The following is a 20,204-nucleotide window of genomic DNA, read 5'->3' on the forward strand; positions in this document are numbered from 1 at the left end:
TTTTGTATAGGATATCACAGTCCAGAGTGCAGGGCCTTCTTCCTGTGTTTACATTCCTGCTCCCTCCAGACAAAGACAATGAGCATTCAAAGTGAACGTTCTCACTTGGTTTGTAATGATGCGTTTTGGTTCACTTGAAGTTTTCTGTGTGAAAATAAACTGAACTGAGGGAAAATGCTAAAATGCTGAGTTAACAAACTCATTGAACTTCAACAAAACATTTTACTGTTGCCTCTCAGCATGCTGTGTAAATCTCTTCAAAATTCCTGTATTGAAATATCATGTATTAAAATGTGTGTGTGTGTGTGTGTGTGTGTGTGTGTGTGTGTGCACGCTGACCTGCAGCAGGTAGCGTCTCTTGTGAACCTCCTTGATGTCTTCGTAGGCGAAGATGCTGCAGGTTCTCTTCAGCTGGCTCTGGCCTTGTCTCGCTCCTCTGGGGATGATGGCCTCATGCAAACTGGACACAGAAAACACAACATGATGCATTCAAGAGCTGTTCAATGTTCAACTTGAAGAAATGTGTTGCCTCTAAAATCTCCATAATATTCCTAACAAATGAAAAATGACCAAGGTGAAGTGTTATGGCTATGTGGAGTAATGTTACCCCTGTTTATTAAAAAAATAAAAAAAACTTCAAACAATATGCAGGTGAAACCTGGGAGGACTATTTCCTACTGTCATCAACCTTTTCATTACCAACCTGCCAATTATTTCCTTAATGTATCCAGTTAATTGTTTAATATGAAATGAAAAAAACTTAAATTACTTCCTTTAAATGGACAAAAGTAAAAAAAAATACAGTGAAGGAGAGCAGTGAATACTCAACAAGCTGTAACCACAAAATGTTGGTAGTTTTACTCTAATGAAAAGCAAATTATATAATCCAGGATAAATTTTACATTGTTTGACTAATCAATTTCAGTCATATTGGACAAAAGGCTTTGATTGTACAAGACTGTATGGAAGCTGAGAGACTGAAACCCCCGAGAGGAACGGGATAAAATCTAGGTGCCATCTGTTGGTAATAGGTTTTCCCTTTTTTTTGGCTGTTTTCCAATGGTGCCTCGAAGGAACAGAGCAACAAAGCAAGTTCCCTAAAAGGAAGAACATGTAAAAGCTTTGTTGAGTTTCACAACGCATGCTCCATCAGCAGCATTACATCATCCTGGCAGCAGAAACTCCCACTGCAGTGTCCAGAGGAATGATGTCATTCTTTAACCGGGGAGGGAAAGGACAGTGAGTGTTTCTCGTGACAGATTCAGAGGCTTGGACGTACTTGGGTGGCAGCGTGTCGATGTCCCTGATCTCCCTGGACACAGTCATGGTGTAGCCATCGATGACGTAGAAGTGCTCTTTTCCGAACAGCAGCAGACCCTCGCTGGTGTCCAGCCCCTGCACTCTGGCACAGCGGTACATGTGCTGAATCTGGAACAGTCGATGAGAGAAACAGGAGCAGGAGATGGTTCATTTGAGTTCAGAGATGAGAGATGTAGTTTCTGTCTGACTCAGTGACTGATGGTTAAACAGCTCTGTGGTGATCCAGCTGAGTGTTGTGAGCGTTGGGAGGATGACGCAAGGAAACTCTGAACTTTACTGAGAAATTCAAGTTCAATGCTTTGACCTGTTGGTAAATAAAAGATTTCAAAAGCGACACACAAAAGTCAGACAAGTAATTCATGACCTAACATCTAAACCCTGATTCATTTCATTTTCCTAACAGCATCATGATGAGAACGGCACAGTAGCCTGCAGGGTTCACAAGGGTCCATGTGGCTGCATGTGATGCCAGCATCACTTCTACGACACTGAGAGGTGAGATTTTTTACAAGGTATAATATTGTAATTTGTCATTTTAATCATATTTTCATGGTGTTTCATAACATTCAGTCCTGCAGCTGGAGAAATTTTAAAAAGCTCAACATTATCAAACTGACATCTGGCATCATGTGGATCAAATCTCTCAAATGTAAAACTACATCGGACCAGATTCTAGGACCGGAAAACTCTTGACCCTCAATGAGTAAATTTTGAACCTAGAATACTGCCTTCCAGTACGCTGCATAACATAGATGGAATGAAAACTGTGATTGTTTGTGATACTGTGTGTGTGTGTGTGTGTGTGTGTTTTGTTGTGTATCTTATCTCTGTTTTATTATTCCTGCTGTACTCAGTAGGTCTTGATATCAATGAGATCTAGTGTTTGTTTATTTACGTCAATGTTGCTGTGCAATTTTAATGATAATACAGGATTAATACTTGATGCAACAAATGCAACAAAAATAAACTGTTTCTGACTCTAATTAATCATAAAATGAATCCACTTAAATTCTAAGACAATAAAAAAACAGTAGTTAAGTGTGCAAATATATAAATAAGGTTATAATCTCCTAAAGAAGATCACAGCACTGGAATCTGATTACAGCCTGTAGAAATCAGATTCTCTTCATCATTCACTCATACGTCCACGTGTCTCTCTCTGACCTTCTCTCCCTCCTCCAGCAGGCGCAGCAGCGACGTGTTGTCGGTCCTCTGCTCCTCCTCAGGGCCTCCCGACTCCAACAGCTGCTCCTGAATCTGCTCCTGGCTGTCTTCGTCTGCGCCGTCCGCTGTGGACCGAGACCTCTTCAGAGGAGCCTTCACCAGACCTGGAGCGCAGAGAGAAAAGAGACATATCTGATGAGAGCTGGACTGGGACACCAACTGGGACCAGTTATGGAGGTGCCAGACCTCCTATACGACACAGATTATCCACTGGACTTCAACGATTACAACTTTTTGAGTTTTACTTTGAATTTCAATAATAGGGAACTAGGTTTCTCTAAACACAATGCTGGAACTGTATGCCTCTGATTCGCTGTAGCACCTGCTCAAATTCAGAGAATTCAGCTTTAAAACAACTGCTCTTCTTTTTTCCCATGTAACCCAGGACCCATTTTTCCAGAGAGAACTGTTTGGAGAGAAAATCAGGCTGTGGTCTCGTAAAATGGTCACAGCCTGGTGCTGTGTCTGCACCTTTGACTCTTGCGATGGTGTCCTCTCCGTGCTCGGGCTCGTGCTGTGTGGTCTCTCCCTCTGTGGTGTGCTCCACAGAGTGCTGGTACATGCCCGGGTTTCCCGACAGCAGACGCATGTAGTACTCCTTACTATCGTAGCTGATGGCTCGTCGATACCGCAGAGGCTTCTGGGGAGGGAGGAAGGAGATGAGAAGTAGGTGAGCTTGTGTAGCAATGCATGTTGTAGGACGACTGACTCCAGGTTGGTTAAGGTCTAAAGAATTAGTGCAGATCTTCTTATATTTATATCTAAAGATGTTTCATTATGATATGCCTTTTAGATTTTTTTTCTTTTTTTGTTTCAGTCTCTTTTTTGCCTGTGTATTCGTCCAAAAACTAGGAACTCTATGACCACATCCACTGCACAGAAACTGAATTTAACATCAGATCCAGGTCCCTCCTATGTTAGTTCATTATATTTAACTGTAAGTGTGTCACAATTATGACTTTTAAAAAGGTAGCAGGCCAGAGCGAGGAAAAGCTATTGGACACAAAATGAGTTCAGTTAGATGCAAAAGAGGCAACAACATTTGAAGTCATTCACACACAGAACCTCAACCAGAGCTACCATAGATTTCTCTCTTTGTTTTCTGTTGTGTTTTACAGATCCTGATACTGTAACCTCAAAGTGACAGTGAAGGACCAGCAGCACATAAAATGCCCCCACATGCAAAACATGCATGTCATCAAACACGTCAAAAACACTTTTCCCTCCTTGAATTTGTTAAATCACTGAATTTCCAACACACATCACACGAGGATGCAGGCAGCTCCCTGACTGCAAAGTAGAAGCAAGAAGACAAAGCAAATACAGAAGTCCAGGTTTTAACTGCACAGCTGCTGATAAGACTTTTAATACGGTGATCAAGTAATGAGGTGGTTTTAATTTTGCTGCAGTGCCATCCCATACGCAGCAGCAGCAGTTTGCTTAAACACATCATCATGCAGTCACGCCAGGCATCACCGAGAGCTCCATGATTTCATCCATGTGCACTTCAGGAATGTACCTGGGCACGCTCAAGGACCCCAGCCAGAGCTGAGGGGAGCAGGGGAACCAGAGGGGGGGAGGAGGGCTGGAGGAAGTAAAGAGAGGGAGGATGAGACTCTGTGAACCTAGTAGTTATTTCTTCTTATTTGTAAAGCCAGTAACCATGAGGACTGTTGTAACCTGCAGCCTGCACTGCAATGCAGTTTGACACACAGGAAGTCGGAAAAACTATTTTAATGTATTTATTTTGGATTTCTAATTTTTTTCTTATAAACCATTGAGAAAATAATTTTTTTAAATTGCATATAGAACAAACCTCTGCACTACACCTCTCAGGTCTTGGTTCAATTTAAAGCTGAATTTCAACAAAAATAATGTTTTTTTTTTCCTTTAAGGAAGCAGTTATATGACATTTTGTTTATGTTGTTTGTTTTGTTGCCATTCCACCAAGGGGATGGTGTTAAACTGTGTCGTGTACATCAAAAGGAAAAAAGGCAATACTGAACTAGAATTACCACCTTGTGGTTGTATGCCTCCACCAACCCTGGCCCTGGCTGTCACCGGTGCAGAGGCATAAAAATGCTGAAGAATTAATATGAATGTGGATGTGTTTAGTCTGGTATTATCTTCTTGACAGGTAACCGTACTCATGTAGCATTAGGAGGTTTCCTCATTTCAGATTAGCCACGTGTATCAGCCTGTTACTGCTCAGTTTCCCCGGACACCTTTTAGAAGGCAAATATTGGTACTAAACTACATTGTCTTAGTGTAAAAACATGTATTTGTAGCTGAAGAAGATCAGTAAACAGAGGAAAACTTACACGGCATGAACCTTTAGAGGAGAAGGTTGCGACATAGACAACCACTGTGACTTTGAGCAAGGCAGGGAAGCCAAACACTGCTGAGCTAAAATAAAAGACCGAGAGCAAATGGCTAGTAATGGTATTCAACTGGAGGGCACAAGAGGATGGCTTTGTCAAACATCCTGCAACGACTCCCTGAGCATGAATTATATATTCGGATCAGGCCCGTGGGACTTAATTAAAGAGGTGGTTTGAAGAGGTCATGAGCCAGAAAACCCCTAAGAAGGGGTCTGACAGGACTCTTCAGAGGGTTCCCCAAGTGCATCTACAAGTCTCTGACACACTGTGTATGGCAGAAACATTGCCTTTATTTAATCACTATTTGTATTGATGATCAGGAGATTAATGTAATTATCCTTGAGTGAGAACCTCAGCTAAACCCTTAAAATATAAGATTTAAACTGCTGACTATCTCTCTGGATCTTCCTAACCAAATACATTACTGCGGAGTGAAGAGAGGCACCCGTGGGCAAACAGAGAGGAGGGATTATTTGTAGAGCAAACAAAGCTAAATGTGTCTTGGCGGTGCCAGGGAAAGTGAGCCACCGGCTGTTGGTGTCGCTTCCTCACATGACGGCGATGAGCTTGTCCAAGAGCTCATCTATTTCAGGAGAGCTATTCTTACACTGCTCTGTAGGGGCGCGACCACTGCTACGGACACAATGGAAAAAGTTACCTCTAATATATGAACCTCTCAACATGTTTTGTGTAAAATATTTACAGTACATTTTGTTTGAGGGAAGTAATACTGGCAGTCAAGGCAAATGAGTGTTGGTGCTGGCTGGTGTAGCTTTTCACAAAATGAAATTTTGTGGCCAAAAGAATTCACGATCACGATATTGTCGCGATATCTATACAAAAATTTACTGTGAATATTCTGTGTTGTGTCTAATTTTGGCAAATGAATTCGACTCAAATACAAGTGTAGTGAGGTGGAGGGAGAGTGTGTGACCATAATTGTACATGGCCGCCCACCCTGAGTCCTCTGCTTGAGGTTATCATAGATCGTGACAGTCCTAGTGACAGCGAATCAATTTGTCTATATGTTAGTCATTTACTTGGTTTCACATGCAGCTTTGTTTTAAAAATCATTAAGCCTGTTTCTAATATAATTAGGGCTGTCAATCGATTAAAATATTTAATCACAATTTATCGCATGATTGTTCATAGTTAACTTACGATTAATTGCAAATTAATCACACATTTTTTTAACTGTTCTAAATGTACCTTAATGGGATATTTTTCAAATTTTTTAATACTCATATCAACATGGGGGTGGACAAATATGCTTGCTTTATGCAAATGTATGTTTATTATTATTGCAACAATCCAAAACAATGAAAAATACTGTCGAGAATATTCTCCAGAATAACCTCAAAGGTTCTGCATGCAGGCTTTGAAGCTGAACTTCAAAAGACCCTTCTCTTTATCCATTTCTGCTCGAGAAGGTTTGTTTCTGCTGCCATCCACAACGTTACTGCTGCGTCGCTTTCTGATTTCCCAAACTACAGGGGCTGGCCAAAGGTCATTGTTACAGAACGTGTGTGCGTTAATCGCTCGTCAAAAAAATGAGTGGCGTTAGGTATTTGTGTTATTACCACGTTAACTTTTACAGCCCTAGATATAATATATGATCACTGTAGTGTCACATGAATATTACAACTTTTACCAATATGGCTTTTTGGCTTTTTCGGATGTTATACTGAGTGTATGTTAATCTGACTGAGGGGATGGCTTTAAGTATATAAAACGTGGATGTAACAGAAATATTTAGATGGTGGAGAAACTATAATAATACTATAATAATGGAAAAATGAAAACCATACTGCCTTTGAATGTATAACACTGAGGAGATAACTCCCACCTCTTTAAATGCAGAAAAAGATGTCATTCATTCTTCAAGACTTCTTGAAATTGAAGGGGAAAATGTATTGTGATATTTAAAGCTGACTACCTGTGCTGAGTTGGTGTTTGTCTCCGTCTCAGGGATGTACGGGTAGTGGATATAGAACATGTCGTTCCGGACCATCTTCTTCCTCATCCGGCAGGGCCCCTCCGTCATCTCCAGCACAAACTTGTCCAGGTGGGAGCCGATGGGGGGCCCCCAGAGGCCTCGCTCACGCAGCAGCTCGTACTCGATAGATGCCCACTCCTCGGTCACGTACTTGAGGGCGTTCTGCTGCCGCTGGGAGGGGAAGGGGGAGGTGAGTGGTGAGTCACTTTAAAAATGCTGCTCTCCCCAGCCTGTACCATTGTTCTGATTTGGTTTACTGTCCTGCTGCATCATCCTGACTGCACTGTTACATAACACTCCAGCAGCTGCTTTCTCAGCACAACGCAACTGACACATATCAGCTCCAGTAAACCAGCTCGATTTCTTTATTATATTTCCTTGATTCTATCCATCGAGTAAAGATGCAAATGTGGTACCTCTTGATATTCTTTGTACTGCATGGCCACCAAGTCTCGAACAACGGCGATGTGAGTGAACATCCACTGGAAAGTCTCCTGTTGATCAGAAACACAAGAGTGTAATGAAACAATTCAAGTTTAAGGATGTTGTGCATCTCTTCTGTCAGGGGTTTTTGTGTGTACCTGTGCGGACAGGCTGTTTTTGTTCAGGCTGTTCTCTTTCTTGTTGCGGCGGACACCCAGCTTGGAGAGGCCAAAGCCGCTGCTGACTCTGGACAGCTTGGACTGAGTCGCTGGTGCCACCGCTTCACCACGACTGATGCACTTCTTCTCATGGACTGAACAACAGAGGAGAGAACACAAAAAAGAAAAATGACCAGAGTCACGTTTAGGGATTTTAATTTACCACTAAACCAGGAAACATCAGTAAGACACAGAGAAAAAAAATCACGTTGTGAATTTTTTCCTTACCATCACAGCTAAAGTAAAAACTTCCACACAATGCATTTGTTAAACTCTTATTCTGAGATTTCTGCCTCCACCTCTGCGCAGACAAGGTTAGACTACACAAAATGTCAAGAAGTGCATATCGTTTCAGGATGAGCCGGCTGTTGTCATTTACATTAATTTATATTTAAAGGTCCCGTATTTTACTCTTCTCCTGTGTTTTATTTGAAGTGTTGATATCAATAATAAGACATATTTGTGTTTTTAAGAACCAAAAACCATCTCAGTGTAGTTTTACAGCTCCTCTCTCAGGCTTCTCTGTGGAGCTCTAATAACAACAGGTCAGTGAGCCAATCAGCAGAGAGGATCTGAGTCTCTCTTTTCTGAGTTAACGAATGAAAATATAGCAGATTTCAGGTAAACACTCAGAGAAACCAGGTTGGATGGTGGGTTCAAGTGAGTGGGCTTGTAGGCATGGCTGTATAGTTGTGACATCACAAAGTTACAGAAGTCCTGACAACTCATTTTAAGGCATTTCTCTGTGGACTGCGGGTTTGATACTTTCACAGTATTAATACAGAACCTAGATCTGCTTCATAACCAAAAAAGACATGGAACTGGACCTTTAAGAAATAGTCTCCAGAATAGAGGAAATTCTTCTTTTCTAACTAAACATGATTTTGCAAATTTAGAGAAAATTTCTCAGAATATCTGGTTTTAATATCTTTCAAAAACTTTGGCAGGTGGCTGGTAGAGATTTACCACTCCACTTTCATGAGCAAATTAAAACAGTGATGAAGTGAGCAAGAGAAACAGAGCAGATTAGCAGTTATAGGCCCTGCAGGCAGGGCCCTGGATGAAAGTATTTCCTCTGAAAAACAACAAGAGGCTTTCCCAAAACACTGACCTAGTTATGTAACAACCAAATAAGTCTCAAACGCTCACTCCAAGGCAATAAAGGACACTCCAAATGCAAAACAGGCACGGTTAAAGAAATGTTATGTGAATATATCTTTGTATGTATGTGTTTTTTTACATCATCCCTCACCCAGGTGGTTCTGCCAGCTCTTTAAGGCTGGTTCCTCCAGGGCGGGCCGAGCTGTGGCGATGTCCACGTGGCCTCTGTCGTTACAGGGCAGAGACACTTTGAAGATGTCCTCCAGCATCTGGCGCTTGCTGTGCATCAGCTCCGTCCACACACGGTTCACGGCCTTCAGCAGCAGCTGCCGCCCTGCACATGCAGACAATAACTTTGTCATGATGAAGTCAGTCTGCTTTAATGCTAGTTCTGTAGTACTGTGTAACACCTGACATGTTAATTATGCCCCCCTCCCCTCAAGTCTGCATGCAAATACTCACAGTCCCTTGTTCCAGCACCATCACTGAATAATATACACAAATACGTGTCTGTGAAAAAAAACGTGCTAAACTTTCTCACCTTTACTAAGTGTAACAACCTGCAGCTGACTGTGGATTATATGGTGCTGGAGACTGAACTATGACTGAGTTTGGATTTTTCTGTCACAGTTTTGAATAATATACCCTCGTGTCAAATGGGATTCATTTCAGCTCATCCAAGCTTTAAAATATCATCAGGAAAAACTGGAAGCTTAAACAGATCACTGTCATGTTTGACTATGTGTTTGAAATTCAACAAATATTCAAAAATGTCTAAAAACCAGGGTATAGTTCATTCAGATGATCAAATCACCATGCACACATGCAAACAAGTCAGCAGGGTTTAACAGGTTCACTGTCCGCCCACACATAACACTGTCTCACCCTCGCTGACGTCGTGGCTGTGCGTAGCGTCAGCCTCGTTTTCCGTGGGGATCATGATGTGCCAGGTTGTCATCCTGGCCTCGGCCTCCAGACCAAAGCCCTCCACACTACTGCAGAAACAAACACACAGTGGCTCAGTACCAACACTGCCATGCAGAGACCTGGGGCGGGGGTGTCACAGGGAGAGTTAGATTGTTTGGCTTCTCTGGAGCAGAGAAGTCGTTCGGTTGTTGTACAGTGTGTTGTATTAAAGCATATTGTGTTCCCAGCATGGAAGGAAACTCGGTCTCCTCCCACCTGCTGCAGTTTTGGAAACTGGCAGTATTTCTGCCAGAGCATATATGAGCACAACTACACTCCAATGCTGTGAAAGTGGGCACGACGCAGTCTGAAGGGGTGTATAACCTCACCTCATGTAGGTGACAACATAACCACAAAATTAAATATTTAATACAAAAGACAGTGATTTGTCTTGTACTGTGTTTTCTCAGCCTTCATCTCGTCCTCTATTCATGAGTTCATGTAAACAGAACACATGTAATGAGTCAGAGCTGCGTCTGAGTCATGTCCTCCTCACAGAACCAAATGTTCCACTGACAGATTTTTTTTTTTGACAGAACAAAGAAGAGCAGGAACTTTCAAAATCATGTTTTTCATTTGGTGAAATATTTTGCAATGTTACAAGACGACGGGGTTAAAACCTTGTATATGTCTGGACTGTGTATATATGTGGAATTGGTTTCAGCTCTTCATCTGTTTGTTTCTCTCCTCTGCTCTTTGCTCACATACAGTATTTTAACAGCCAAATTCACAATAAAGCTTTTTCTCATTTACATGTTTTTCTGTTTCTGTTGTTGAATAAGTCTGAAATAGTCACACAAGCATTTCTCTGCACCAATCAACAAGGTTTATTCAAAAAGTTACTAGATATGTTGCCAGGTGCTTCAAAAAAAAAAAAGAGAAGTTGGCAACACTGCAGGCTGACCAATGGTGGAACCATGATCACTCAGTCAGTCATTTACAGACATTCATGGTTATAGGGCTATTCATATCATTACAGTCCAGCAGGAAGTGCTTTAAAGCAACTACAGATCTTGTTGTTTAACTTTAAAAACAACATTTTGTATTACCTGACTTTGAAATCCTTGTATATTTCTGTGAGATTTGGAAAATATCCAAAACAATGAAGTTTTACATGTTGAAAACTTGTAGTTCATGGATTCCTCCTTATGAAAATACTTCTAGTGATGATGTCTGCTTAACACCATTTTGATTTAGGTCTATGTTGAAAGTGTCCTAGTTATAAAACGGCACCCCTTAAAAACACATCTACAAAAAACTTAGTCATCTAGATTTAAATGTTTTAGGAAGCTGTTGTTCCCCTTCATTAGACCCTTGATTAATTTATCTGGCTAACAGTGTCTGTGTGGCAGCCACAGCTGGATATTGCTTATGTCGGCAGGAGCTAAACTGCTGTCCCAGCAAAGTCATTCTGCTACAGGGTGAAATATTCCTTCATTATGTTGATCATAATAAGTGCAGTTTATTCCTCTCAGCTTGACAAACTGGTAAATTATGTCAACATGGAAGCATGTCGCTTATGGCTTCATTAATATATAGAGAGTTTATATTAAAGGGAAAAAAAAGGTTCCAAGGCATAAATGCATCATCATAAATAAAATTACAGCAGCCTTATTTCATAACAACCATCCAACACCAACCTGCTCACCATCACAGTGTCCACCTCAGGTTTTCTGCCCCCTTACCTCCCACTGTGCAGGCAGATGAAGCAGTGAGCCAGGCAGGCCACAAAGTCCTGGTCGTGGTTGCCCGGTCCGAGCACCAGGTTGCGGTTGACGGTCAGGACCCGCAGGGCGTCCAGCAGGGCCACCTGCTGAGCCACCGTCTTGTGGGGTCGACAAAGCTGGTAGAGCACCGTTCGGTTCAGGCAGTGGTAGATGGTGTCAAGAGAAAGACCCTGGGAGCGCCTCTTAGACTGGAGGAGAAGAGGAGGGAGGAAGACGAAGAGGTGTGGAAGGTTAGAGGGAAAGTATTTTTAAATCAGTCAGTGCTAGAACAAGAGAAAGGTGGGAAATACAGCTGAGGAAAAGAGATCTAGCGTGTTAGTTGCTGTTCCACTGCTGTGGTCGAGGTGTGGTTAAAGCTGCTTGAGCAGAAAGAAGATTTGTTTGAGCAACCAGGGCTGAACTGGGTTCAGTTGTTTGAAAGGTTGTGAATGTACCTTTGTTAAGCTACTGTTGTTGTTATACTGCCTGAGCAGAGAAATGCTGAAGGACTTCAAGTTCACACTCACTGTTATGAATAACTTATGTGAGTATAGAGTTAATATCCTAGTACTATTTTATGTTCTGCTAGCTGCTGCACTATTTCCTGACACCCAAGAGGATTTGTGTGTGTGTGTGTGTGTGTGTGTGTGTGTGTGTGTGTGTGTGTGTGTGTGTGTCTTCCAAGCACAGACTGTCTGGATACTGGGTAATGATATTTACATGAGTCACATCACATGAGTGAAATGAAAGGTAAATATATTGTAAGCTTGAAGTAGCATTAAGTAGATGGTCGTCTAGATCGCTAACCTTTCCATGACACAACGGTGCATTCTGGTTTGAAAAATGAAATCCAGAGCTTATTCTCCTAATCTGTGTGCAGAGGGCGTTGCAGGCGTTGAATACAAAGTCCACACATGACATTGCTTGAATTACCGCCTCGTGGTTGAAAGCCTCCAACAACTAGTCCAGTTGCAGTTCCAGTTTAATAAGTGTGTGAATTCTTGAGTTATGGCCAAAAACTTTTTTTGTATGGTCGCAGTGACCTTTGACCTTTGACCAGTGACCTGTGATCAGGTTCACGAGAATGGGACGAATGGACAACCTGAAAACATAACACCTCCAGTCTCTGCATTTAAGCTTGTATTGTTTTTTAAACAAATTTACTGGGGAGTTAAGACAGAAATTATTAATTATTTATGAAACCGTCACTTATAATTTTTGCATCCTGAAAAATGGCAAAAATAGTAAAATAAAAAATTAACAGTAAAAGTAAACTTCACATGCCTCCAACTCCACATATACAGCAGATACATACAGACTGTGTATATTGTGCCAGTCATACAAAAGCCATATCTGATTTTTGTGCTTTCACTGTCTAAAATGAGTGAGTGAGGCCTGCTGTCTGATGGATGCTGCGTATCTAATTTAATCCTGAGTGTGTTTATTTTGCATTAACTGGAAGAAGACTCTCAGACGGACGGTTTTATTTCTCCGTCCGGTGCAGGCAGCACACAGACGCCGTCTGTCTGCCTCAGGCTGCTCTGGAGAAAACTGTACAGTCTTACAAAAAGCTCCGGCTGAATCCTGATGCATTTTGCTGCGTGTGATGAGTTTGTCCACTATAATTTGACTTGGCATGTAGCTAAAGATCATCTTATACCCTTTTTGACGCAAAATCAGTAGGTATAAGCAGGTTTTTTTAAAAGTGGGTAAAACCGTTAAATTCACCATGTGAGATGCTTCAATTGGTGATTGTGAGTTTTTGAAACAAATTTTGGGTCTTTCATCCTTGATAGAAGTGTAGCTGCTGTGTTTCTGTTTTAACAGCACCATGATGGGCAGGTGACAGGTGTATTTACAGTGTCTGTGCACTGAAAGACGTCAAAGCAGGAAAAGGGGTAAAAAATTAGCCTGTTCACCCACATGTTGTGTTTACCTCACTGCCGATTGGGGCCAGAGTTGATAAATACCCATGTTTACTGCAGATGTAAATGCAGATTGCAACCTTTTCCATTGCAGACAAAAGCCAGATGTTAAGCAGATCTTAGCAGGTTTTTTGACCAGTGGAGAACAAGCTTTAAAATCTATTTTAGTTCAGTTTGTAATTGCAGTCAGGCTTCTTACATTCCTATGCCTCCAGCGACAAATGTGCTGGTATAGTTTAGAAGACTGTGCACTGCCTTAGAGAGACACAGGAAACTCTTCCCTTCAGCTAACTATTCTATTATTCAGGAATCTGCAGCAAGATTTTTCTCCATCACAAGTTTTCTGTTCTTTGATCAAAACAGTTCAGATTTGTTTCAACTCCATGCTACATTTACAGTTTAAATTTTTGATAACCTTCTCGCTACCACTTTCTGAGCAGGGTAACTATTTGTTCTTGATCATCAAGAACGGACTGAGGTGGTTTTGTTTGTACCTGTCCTATGAGCTGCACGATGAAGTCCACCACCAGCTTGGAGTCCTTGTTGAACATGCCCTGCCATAGCTTATCCACCACCCGCTGAGTGAAGTAGAAGACGTTGTTGACCAGAATCTGATAACTGCCGCTGCTGCTGAGGGGCAGAGAGGCATCTTCACCTGGACAGAGACGGGAGGCAGCAAGAGACGCAGTTACACACCTGTACATCAAGGGGCCAGTGACAATGTCTCCCTTGATTAGTTCATCCTGAATGAACTGTAATATTTTTTACAATACAGTTACAACAGAGATAGAAATAAATAAAGCTGAGGGAAGAGCTGAGGGAAGACAATTCTGACTGGGTTTTGAGACTAAATGTAGTATCAGTATTTTGAGAAATAAAGGAAAAAGTCTTTATCAGCAGAAATGATGAGATTGAACAAAACAATGTGCTGACAGGAATATGTAATTTATTTGACTTTATTTTACCCTAATAAAGTTTGCTTTATTTGCTGAGTCATGATGCAACTATTAAAGCTTCTCACGGAGCCAAATAAGAAACTGGTCCAAGCTGTCGAGCAGCATATTCACCCAGGTTATTTTCTGGCTCATCATCATCAGCCACTGGTCAAATCCAGGTTAATCAGAACGTGACTTTGTCCTCTGTGTTTTCAGGTAACATTAAGGTGAGATGAAAAGGAAATGATCAAGAGGTTTGTGTTCATTGTAATGATTCAAGATGAATGTGAGGCTGGGAAACTGCAGAGTCACTGTGTTTGGGTTTGGATTGGATCGTGTTGTTTGAGCTGTTGAAGACTTTGCTCTGACCTAGCAGGACGTCAGCAGCCAGCAGATGCTCCATGACACCGTCCAGGATGTTGGACTGAAACTCCTTCTGCTGGGTTCTGGTGGAGCGCTCCGGGGAGGCCTAGTGAGAGCAAAGAACCACAACCAGACAAACACATTTGAGACCATTACTTAGTCTAAGCTTATTTTGTGGGTTTGCTCTTATTTAAAAATCAAGTTTAGAAAAGTATCATTAACATTTACCAAAATCTACTGAATTTTAGTTGGTTCTGTCCTAATTCTGCTGCTACTCGTAAATCTTAAACTGTCTGTCAAAGGTAAAATATCTCCTCACCTCCAGCAGAAGGTCGATGATGGGCGTCTGCTTGCTGGCCGGGGTCATGCACAGATTGTCCATGATCAGGACCCTCATGAAGTCGAAGACATACTTCTTGGCTGGGTGGTTGGTCAGGGAGGTTTTGGAGCCCACGTTACAGTATTCAGACTGACTGCGGTTCATACCAGAGTCCCCGGCGAAGGCCTTGAACTCTTCGGTGGGAGAGCCCGCTTCGTCGTCCAAATCACTCACCTAGAGTGGATGAATTGGGGTAGGGTGGGTCAATTCATCAATCATTTTAATTTACTTTTTCACAATTATAACATGACAGGGAGGTGCAGAACAAAAACAACAGAAACAACAATACAAACTTTCAAATTAGACTTTACTTCCAGACCTACACTGCAGCCTCACCTCCTCTAAGTTCTTGCTGCTGTTTTCTGTGGCTTGTAGCATTTTGCAGGAGCAGCCAATTATCTTATTACAGAGAGGAGAGAAAAACTGCAGCCTCTTGCACTTTGTTCTTGAAACTGCAGCAGTGAAGAGGACCCTGATTCCAAAACAATTTCGAAAGTGGTAATAACTTTAGGTCTTTACTTCCCCATCACATCTATAGCAGGTAGAAAAGGTTACTGATAAATATGTGTTGCCACTTTCCCTGGGGATGAGATTTTATGCCTTTATCCCAATGTCAGGCCTGTCCCCTCAGAACTGGAACAAAAACTCCTCATGCATTGTTCAGAAAAGTCTTGACATGAGATTTATGTGGAAGAAGCCTATTAAAGTTACTGCAATTTTTCTGGTCACCATGAAAGGCCACAGATTTCTTCTTGAACAGATTCAGAGTAATTTAAGTAAAAATGTGCAGACTTACCATTTCAGAGTAAGGTCTGATGTTGAAGGGGAAGACGGAGGCTGCCAGGGCGCAGAGGAACTCAGGGCTGTGCCACATGGGTGCCAGGTCGGGCACGTTGTGGTACAGATACCTAAAGAACTGCATGAGGGTGACGGGGTATTCCCTGAGCCAGGACCCTTCCTCCTCTGACTGCCACGGCTGGAGAGGGACACACAAGAAAACAAATCAAGCACTGACTGAAATAAATCATTGTCAATTACACTTCCTGTGTTAAAGCAGTGTTAGTTTGTAGTTAAAGTCTCAGGCTGGTTAAAAAAAAAAACTGTAAAGCAGAAATCCTTCAGCAGCAGTCACGGCCATGACTGAGCCACTTAGTCCACAGAGGGTCCTGCAGAAACCAATGTGGATGCGAACTCCTTGGTGTGAGTGTGAGGATGAGTGTGGATGAGGATGAGGATGTGCCGAGTCATTTTTGATGGATTAAAGGAGCTTAAAACGGCACCATCAGAGAATCCAGGATGATCTGGTCCTTTTTAAGAGCCACTTAAAAAGGATGAACATGAGACACGTCTCACACACACAGGTGTTTACCAAGATATAAGCTTCCTGTGTGACTGTGCTCGTAAAATGATCTCCTTTTTGGAAGAGGTGTTAATTAGTAACGAAGTGTGTATTAGGAATTTTTATCATGTTCATAAGAGGAAGTTTTCCCTGATATTAGATTTAATATTTCCATTTTTCTGGACCTTATAGTTACAGTATGTTCCACCTGAAAGCGATGATTAAAGAAAGATATAAAAAGCTGCCAGGGTTTTTTTCATAATGGAGGTTGAAGAGTGGCGGTCCCCACCAGGTTGAGCATGCTGCGGAGCATGGCCAGCAGCAGGAAGGCAGCCTCGTTGCACACGCTGTGGATGGAGCCCACCACTGTCCCACTGGATGCCGGCATGCCAAAGATGAACGTCCAGATGGAGTCCAGGTCAAACTGAGAGGACAAACACAAAGACTGGGGTAATATACAGTCACATAAACACATTATGTGATACTGTGGTCTGTTATTTTTTATGTTAGCAGCTACAGTACAGACGCAGATCTGCACGTCTACTTTGTTAATCAAATACTGTAGATTATCAGTGACTCCTTTTTGGCAAGTGAGGTTCTTGTACATGTGGCTTCAAATTGATACCTGTAGTAACTTTTTATCTACAGGAAGGAATCAGTGGTCAAATATTCTTTTAACTTTACTGAGAGACATTCTAGTTGCAGCGTTGAGCGTCATATTCAATGATTTTCAAGTGTAGCCGCCATGTACCTTTAGTCTTTAGTGAAGGAAGAAGGAAGAAGCTTGGGTATACTGACATGTACCTGCAGGCTGTCTGGCAGCTCAGTGACTGGCTGCTGGAGGAACAGAGCCATGAGCAGGAAGTAGAGCTCGGGCACGTTGGTGTGTTTGGGAAGCAGCGTCTGCAGCACAGGGAATCCTGGGAAGTGGCAAGCGTCCCGGTTGATTTCTCGCAATGTGGAGCGTCCGCCGGCACTGCGGCCCACGTTGAAGCCTAAAAGTTAGGGGTGAAAGTGAATGTTAGGGAAACAACTACAGCGCCTAAAGGCAGAAAGATGATTTTACTGCATACATCCTCTGACTAAGGCACCTACTGGAAACTCTGAATACAGCTGTTGCACCTGAGTTTGGGTTTAACAAAGCAGGTTCATCAAGGACGTGGTCAGAGAACTTACCCAGGATTTGATTTAATCAGACGGGATTCATATTGGAAACTGAGCACTAACAAAGTAACTCAAAGGTATAAGGATAAGGATTTGGTTGAGCTAGAAGACAAACTCCAAATAAAACCTAAGGGCTTGAACCTTAAACTACATATGACAATGCTACAGCCATGATTGCTCTGCTCAGCCATGTCACTACCAAGGGTTTCCATAAGCAAGGTCAATGGTTCTCAGCCTGCAGCTTTAATAGTGAATAATTACAGCATAAAAAGGCTGTAAAAAGAAAATTAATCATCAATTGGAGGCAAAACTTCACAATCACGCAATTTTACACCTGCTGAACCTTTATGGATTTAAATAAACTGCTGAGGCTGAAAACCACTGAGCTCAGGAGGGACTATGACAGCAGCAGCAGGGAGGCAAAAAAAAAAGGGAAGACAAACCCCGGGCCGTGCGGCGCACAAACTGCGCAGCTTTCTGTTTACTGAATGAAGGCCAACTCCGACGGAAGGCGTTGCCAGAGTGAGGAGAGGCGTCTGCTGAGCCGTGTTACAACACACAGTGTTTACACTGGACATTATTAATGAATGTTTCTGACCTTATGACTCTTGTGAGGGTAAAGTCAGTGACCAAGTTTAAAGAATTAGAGTAAATATTTTGCAAGACAACAGTCTAAATTTCACTAAATCCAACTTTATTAATAAACAGATTTTATTTAATTAAGCCACTCCCACTCACCCAGCACTGTGCCGATCTTATTGGTCAGGACGGAGTCGGTGTGGTCCAGCCAGCCTCCTCCACACAGCCCCTCTTTGAAGCGGTTGAGGATGGACTGGTTGGAGAGCAGCACCACCAGGATCCAAAGTGCAGCCGTCACTGTGCTCGAGTGAAGATGCTCCTCCATGAACATCAGGAGCCAATCAAAGCCCAGCGTCCGCACCAGCTCCTCACACGCTCTGCAGAGGGAGACAGAGAGTGAGTGAACGGATTGGTCTGTAGCCAGAATGCAGTATACCTGCTTAACATTTTGCAACAAGCAAAGTCATTATTTTTTCCACCTGAAGTCACTTTTGATTTAATTTTGATTTATTAGGTAAGTCAGCACCATATTTTGCCAGGAACCCTAGTGAGGAATGTCCTCTACAGATCAGACTTGAATGACAAACTTGTTCAAAGATCCAGGAAAGTTTGCATTAGACTCCAACACATGTAGTATTCTTATTAATATTAATATTTAGCTGAGATGAATCAACAGCACATTCTGTTTTGAAGGAAAATACTTTCAAAATAAACTGATATGATAGAAAAGTTCTGTCTTACTGGGCATTAACGGTGCATTTCTCTTTGGTGGTGAAGAGCAGTCGGAGCAGGTTGTCCAGCAGTCGGTTCCTCAGCAGAATGAGGTTGGCTGACAGCAGACCGCCGAAATCTTCATCATTACCTGGAGACACAGGAAAGATTTCACAAGGAAATAGTCAACATAATTTCAGGTATAAAATCAGTCACCTAGTCACAGACTAAACGGGATATTTGTTCTGTATTTTAACAGCTTTAGTTGTTGTTGTCAACACAGACAAAGATGCTATTACATCTAATTTATCATTACCTCCATCAAGCTTCTCCTCGTTACTGATTTCCATGATGACAAACTTCTCACACACAGCAAATGTGGGAAGAGTAGAGGAGATAAACTGGCCGAAGCTGTGAGGTGAAAACGAGACATCGTCTTTAATATTTTTGTTTTTACTTTGCTTCTGGAAAAGTCAGCAAGGGGCATAAATCATAAACTGTTAAAGAACTATGTACAAAATAAAATAAAATGTTCCTCCTTTAAAAAGTGGAGCTCCAGATGGGAGTTAAAAAAAAAAACACTGATGCAGACAACACGTTTACTCAGTGTGTATGGGTGTGTCTGGATGTGTGCTCACCGCAGCAGGTCGTATGGGTTGGGGAAGCCCTGCAGCAGCAGACTGAGGACGTTGCTCATGGCGGCCACAGTGGGCTGCGACAGTGAGGTGTCTCTCAGGGTCAGCAGCAGCCTCGGGATCAGCTGAAACTCCCTCAGCAGTTTGGCGTTTTTCGCTGCCTCACTGTTCAACACATGGAGTGATACACACAGTTAGTTAGAGCTTAGCTTTGATCTCCATTTCATCTGTTTTATCCGTTCAGGGTATTCAGGGAGTTTATCACTTGCCTGGATTCTGTCAGCAGCTCGATGAAATGCTCAAACAGAGACAGGTGGAGCTCGTAGGGGGCGTGGAGCCAGACCTGAGGGGCAGAAGAAGTAGACTGAAATCTCTGCAACACAACTAACAGCACCCAGTTTCTTAAAGGTTGAACTGCTGTGTAACAATTATCCTCCTTTGGTCACAGTGGCACAGTGGCAGGTGCATCCTTAAATACATCTGTCACTCTCAGTGGTAGAGGTTTTAAAGGACCAAGATGCTTGTTGATTGGTCAGAATATAAGAATACAGGGCTGCAATAATGCTGCTGAATCTAATAACTTTATTTCCTTTCACACAGCATTTACTGGTAAGATGGTTCAATGTGCCCACAAACCCTCACCTCAAAGTCACAGAGCAGGTCCTGGAAGGCAGTTGAGTTGGGAATGATGGAGGTCTCGTGGCCGCTGTCGACCGTTCCCACCAGTGAGAAGGTGAGGTGGAGGATGTGGCTGTTGAGCAGTGAGCGCTTCTTCTTCAGCAGCATGGCCAGCAGCTGCAAAGGACATACAGCAAACATATATTATATTTCATTGCATT

The 20,204-nt window shown here is 42.4% G+C and overlaps 1 protein-coding gene across 8 annotated transcripts in view; it reads right to left on the reverse strand.

Moving 5' to 3' along the window:
* wdfy3 (WD repeat and FYVE domain containing 3) overlaps positions 1 to 20,204 on the reverse strand; it is a 101,985-nt gene that overhangs the window by 11,956 nt on the left and 69,825 nt on the right. For 6 of the 8 annotated variants that reach the window (XR_011691674.1, XM_071483816.1, XM_071483818.1 and 3 more), the window contains 22 exons: positions 20,008 to 20,160; positions 19,635 to 19,708; positions 19,369 to 19,530; positions 19,047 to 19,141; positions 18,761 to 18,881; positions 18,179 to 18,396; positions 17,075 to 17,271; positions 16,566 to 16,700; positions 15,734 to 15,913; positions 14,878 to 15,111; positions 14,565 to 14,664; positions 13,755 to 13,915; positions 11,315 to 11,544; positions 9,549 to 9,658; positions 8,815 to 8,997; positions 7,503 to 7,657; positions 7,338 to 7,415; positions 6,862 to 7,092; positions 3,016 to 3,184; positions 2,485 to 2,648; positions 1,280 to 1,428; positions 340 to 460 (listed from right to left, as the gene is read on the reverse strand). Coding sequence is in view for 7 of the 8 variants with exons in the window: in XM_071483816.1 (XP_071339917.1) it covers positions 340 to 460; positions 1,280 to 1,428; positions 2,485 to 2,648; positions 3,016 to 3,184; positions 6,862 to 7,092; positions 7,338 to 7,415; positions 7,503 to 7,657; positions 8,815 to 8,997; positions 9,549 to 9,658; positions 11,315 to 11,544; positions 13,755 to 13,915; positions 14,565 to 14,664; positions 14,878 to 15,111; positions 15,734 to 15,913; positions 16,566 to 16,700; positions 17,075 to 17,271; positions 18,179 to 18,396; positions 18,761 to 18,881; positions 19,047 to 19,141; positions 19,369 to 19,530; positions 19,635 to 19,708; positions 20,008 to 20,160 (3,420 nt within the window). In the remaining variant the exon portion in view is untranslated. Of the gene's footprint in view, positions 1 to 339; positions 461 to 1,279; positions 1,429 to 2,484; positions 2,649 to 3,015; positions 3,185 to 6,861; positions 7,093 to 7,337; positions 7,416 to 7,502; positions 7,658 to 8,814; positions 8,998 to 9,548; positions 9,659 to 11,314; positions 11,545 to 13,754; positions 13,916 to 14,564; positions 14,665 to 14,877; positions 15,112 to 15,733; positions 15,914 to 16,565; positions 16,701 to 17,074; positions 17,272 to 18,178; positions 18,397 to 18,760; positions 18,882 to 19,046; positions 19,142 to 19,368; positions 19,531 to 19,630; positions 19,709 to 20,007; positions 20,161 to 20,204 lie in introns of all 8 variants that reach the window. The other 2 variants (XM_071483815.1, XM_071483812.1) reach the window with 2 other exon arrangements.

This window comes from Trachinotus anak, unplaced genomic scaffold (assembly GCF_046630095.1).
Source record: "Trachinotus anak isolate AG129_WGS33_773 ecotype Australia unplaced genomic scaffold, CSIRO_AGI_Tana_v1 ptg000008l, whole genome shotgun sequence".
Classification (NCBI taxonomy): domain Eukaryota; kingdom Metazoa; phylum Chordata; class Actinopteri; order Carangiformes; family Carangidae; genus Trachinotus; species Trachinotus anak.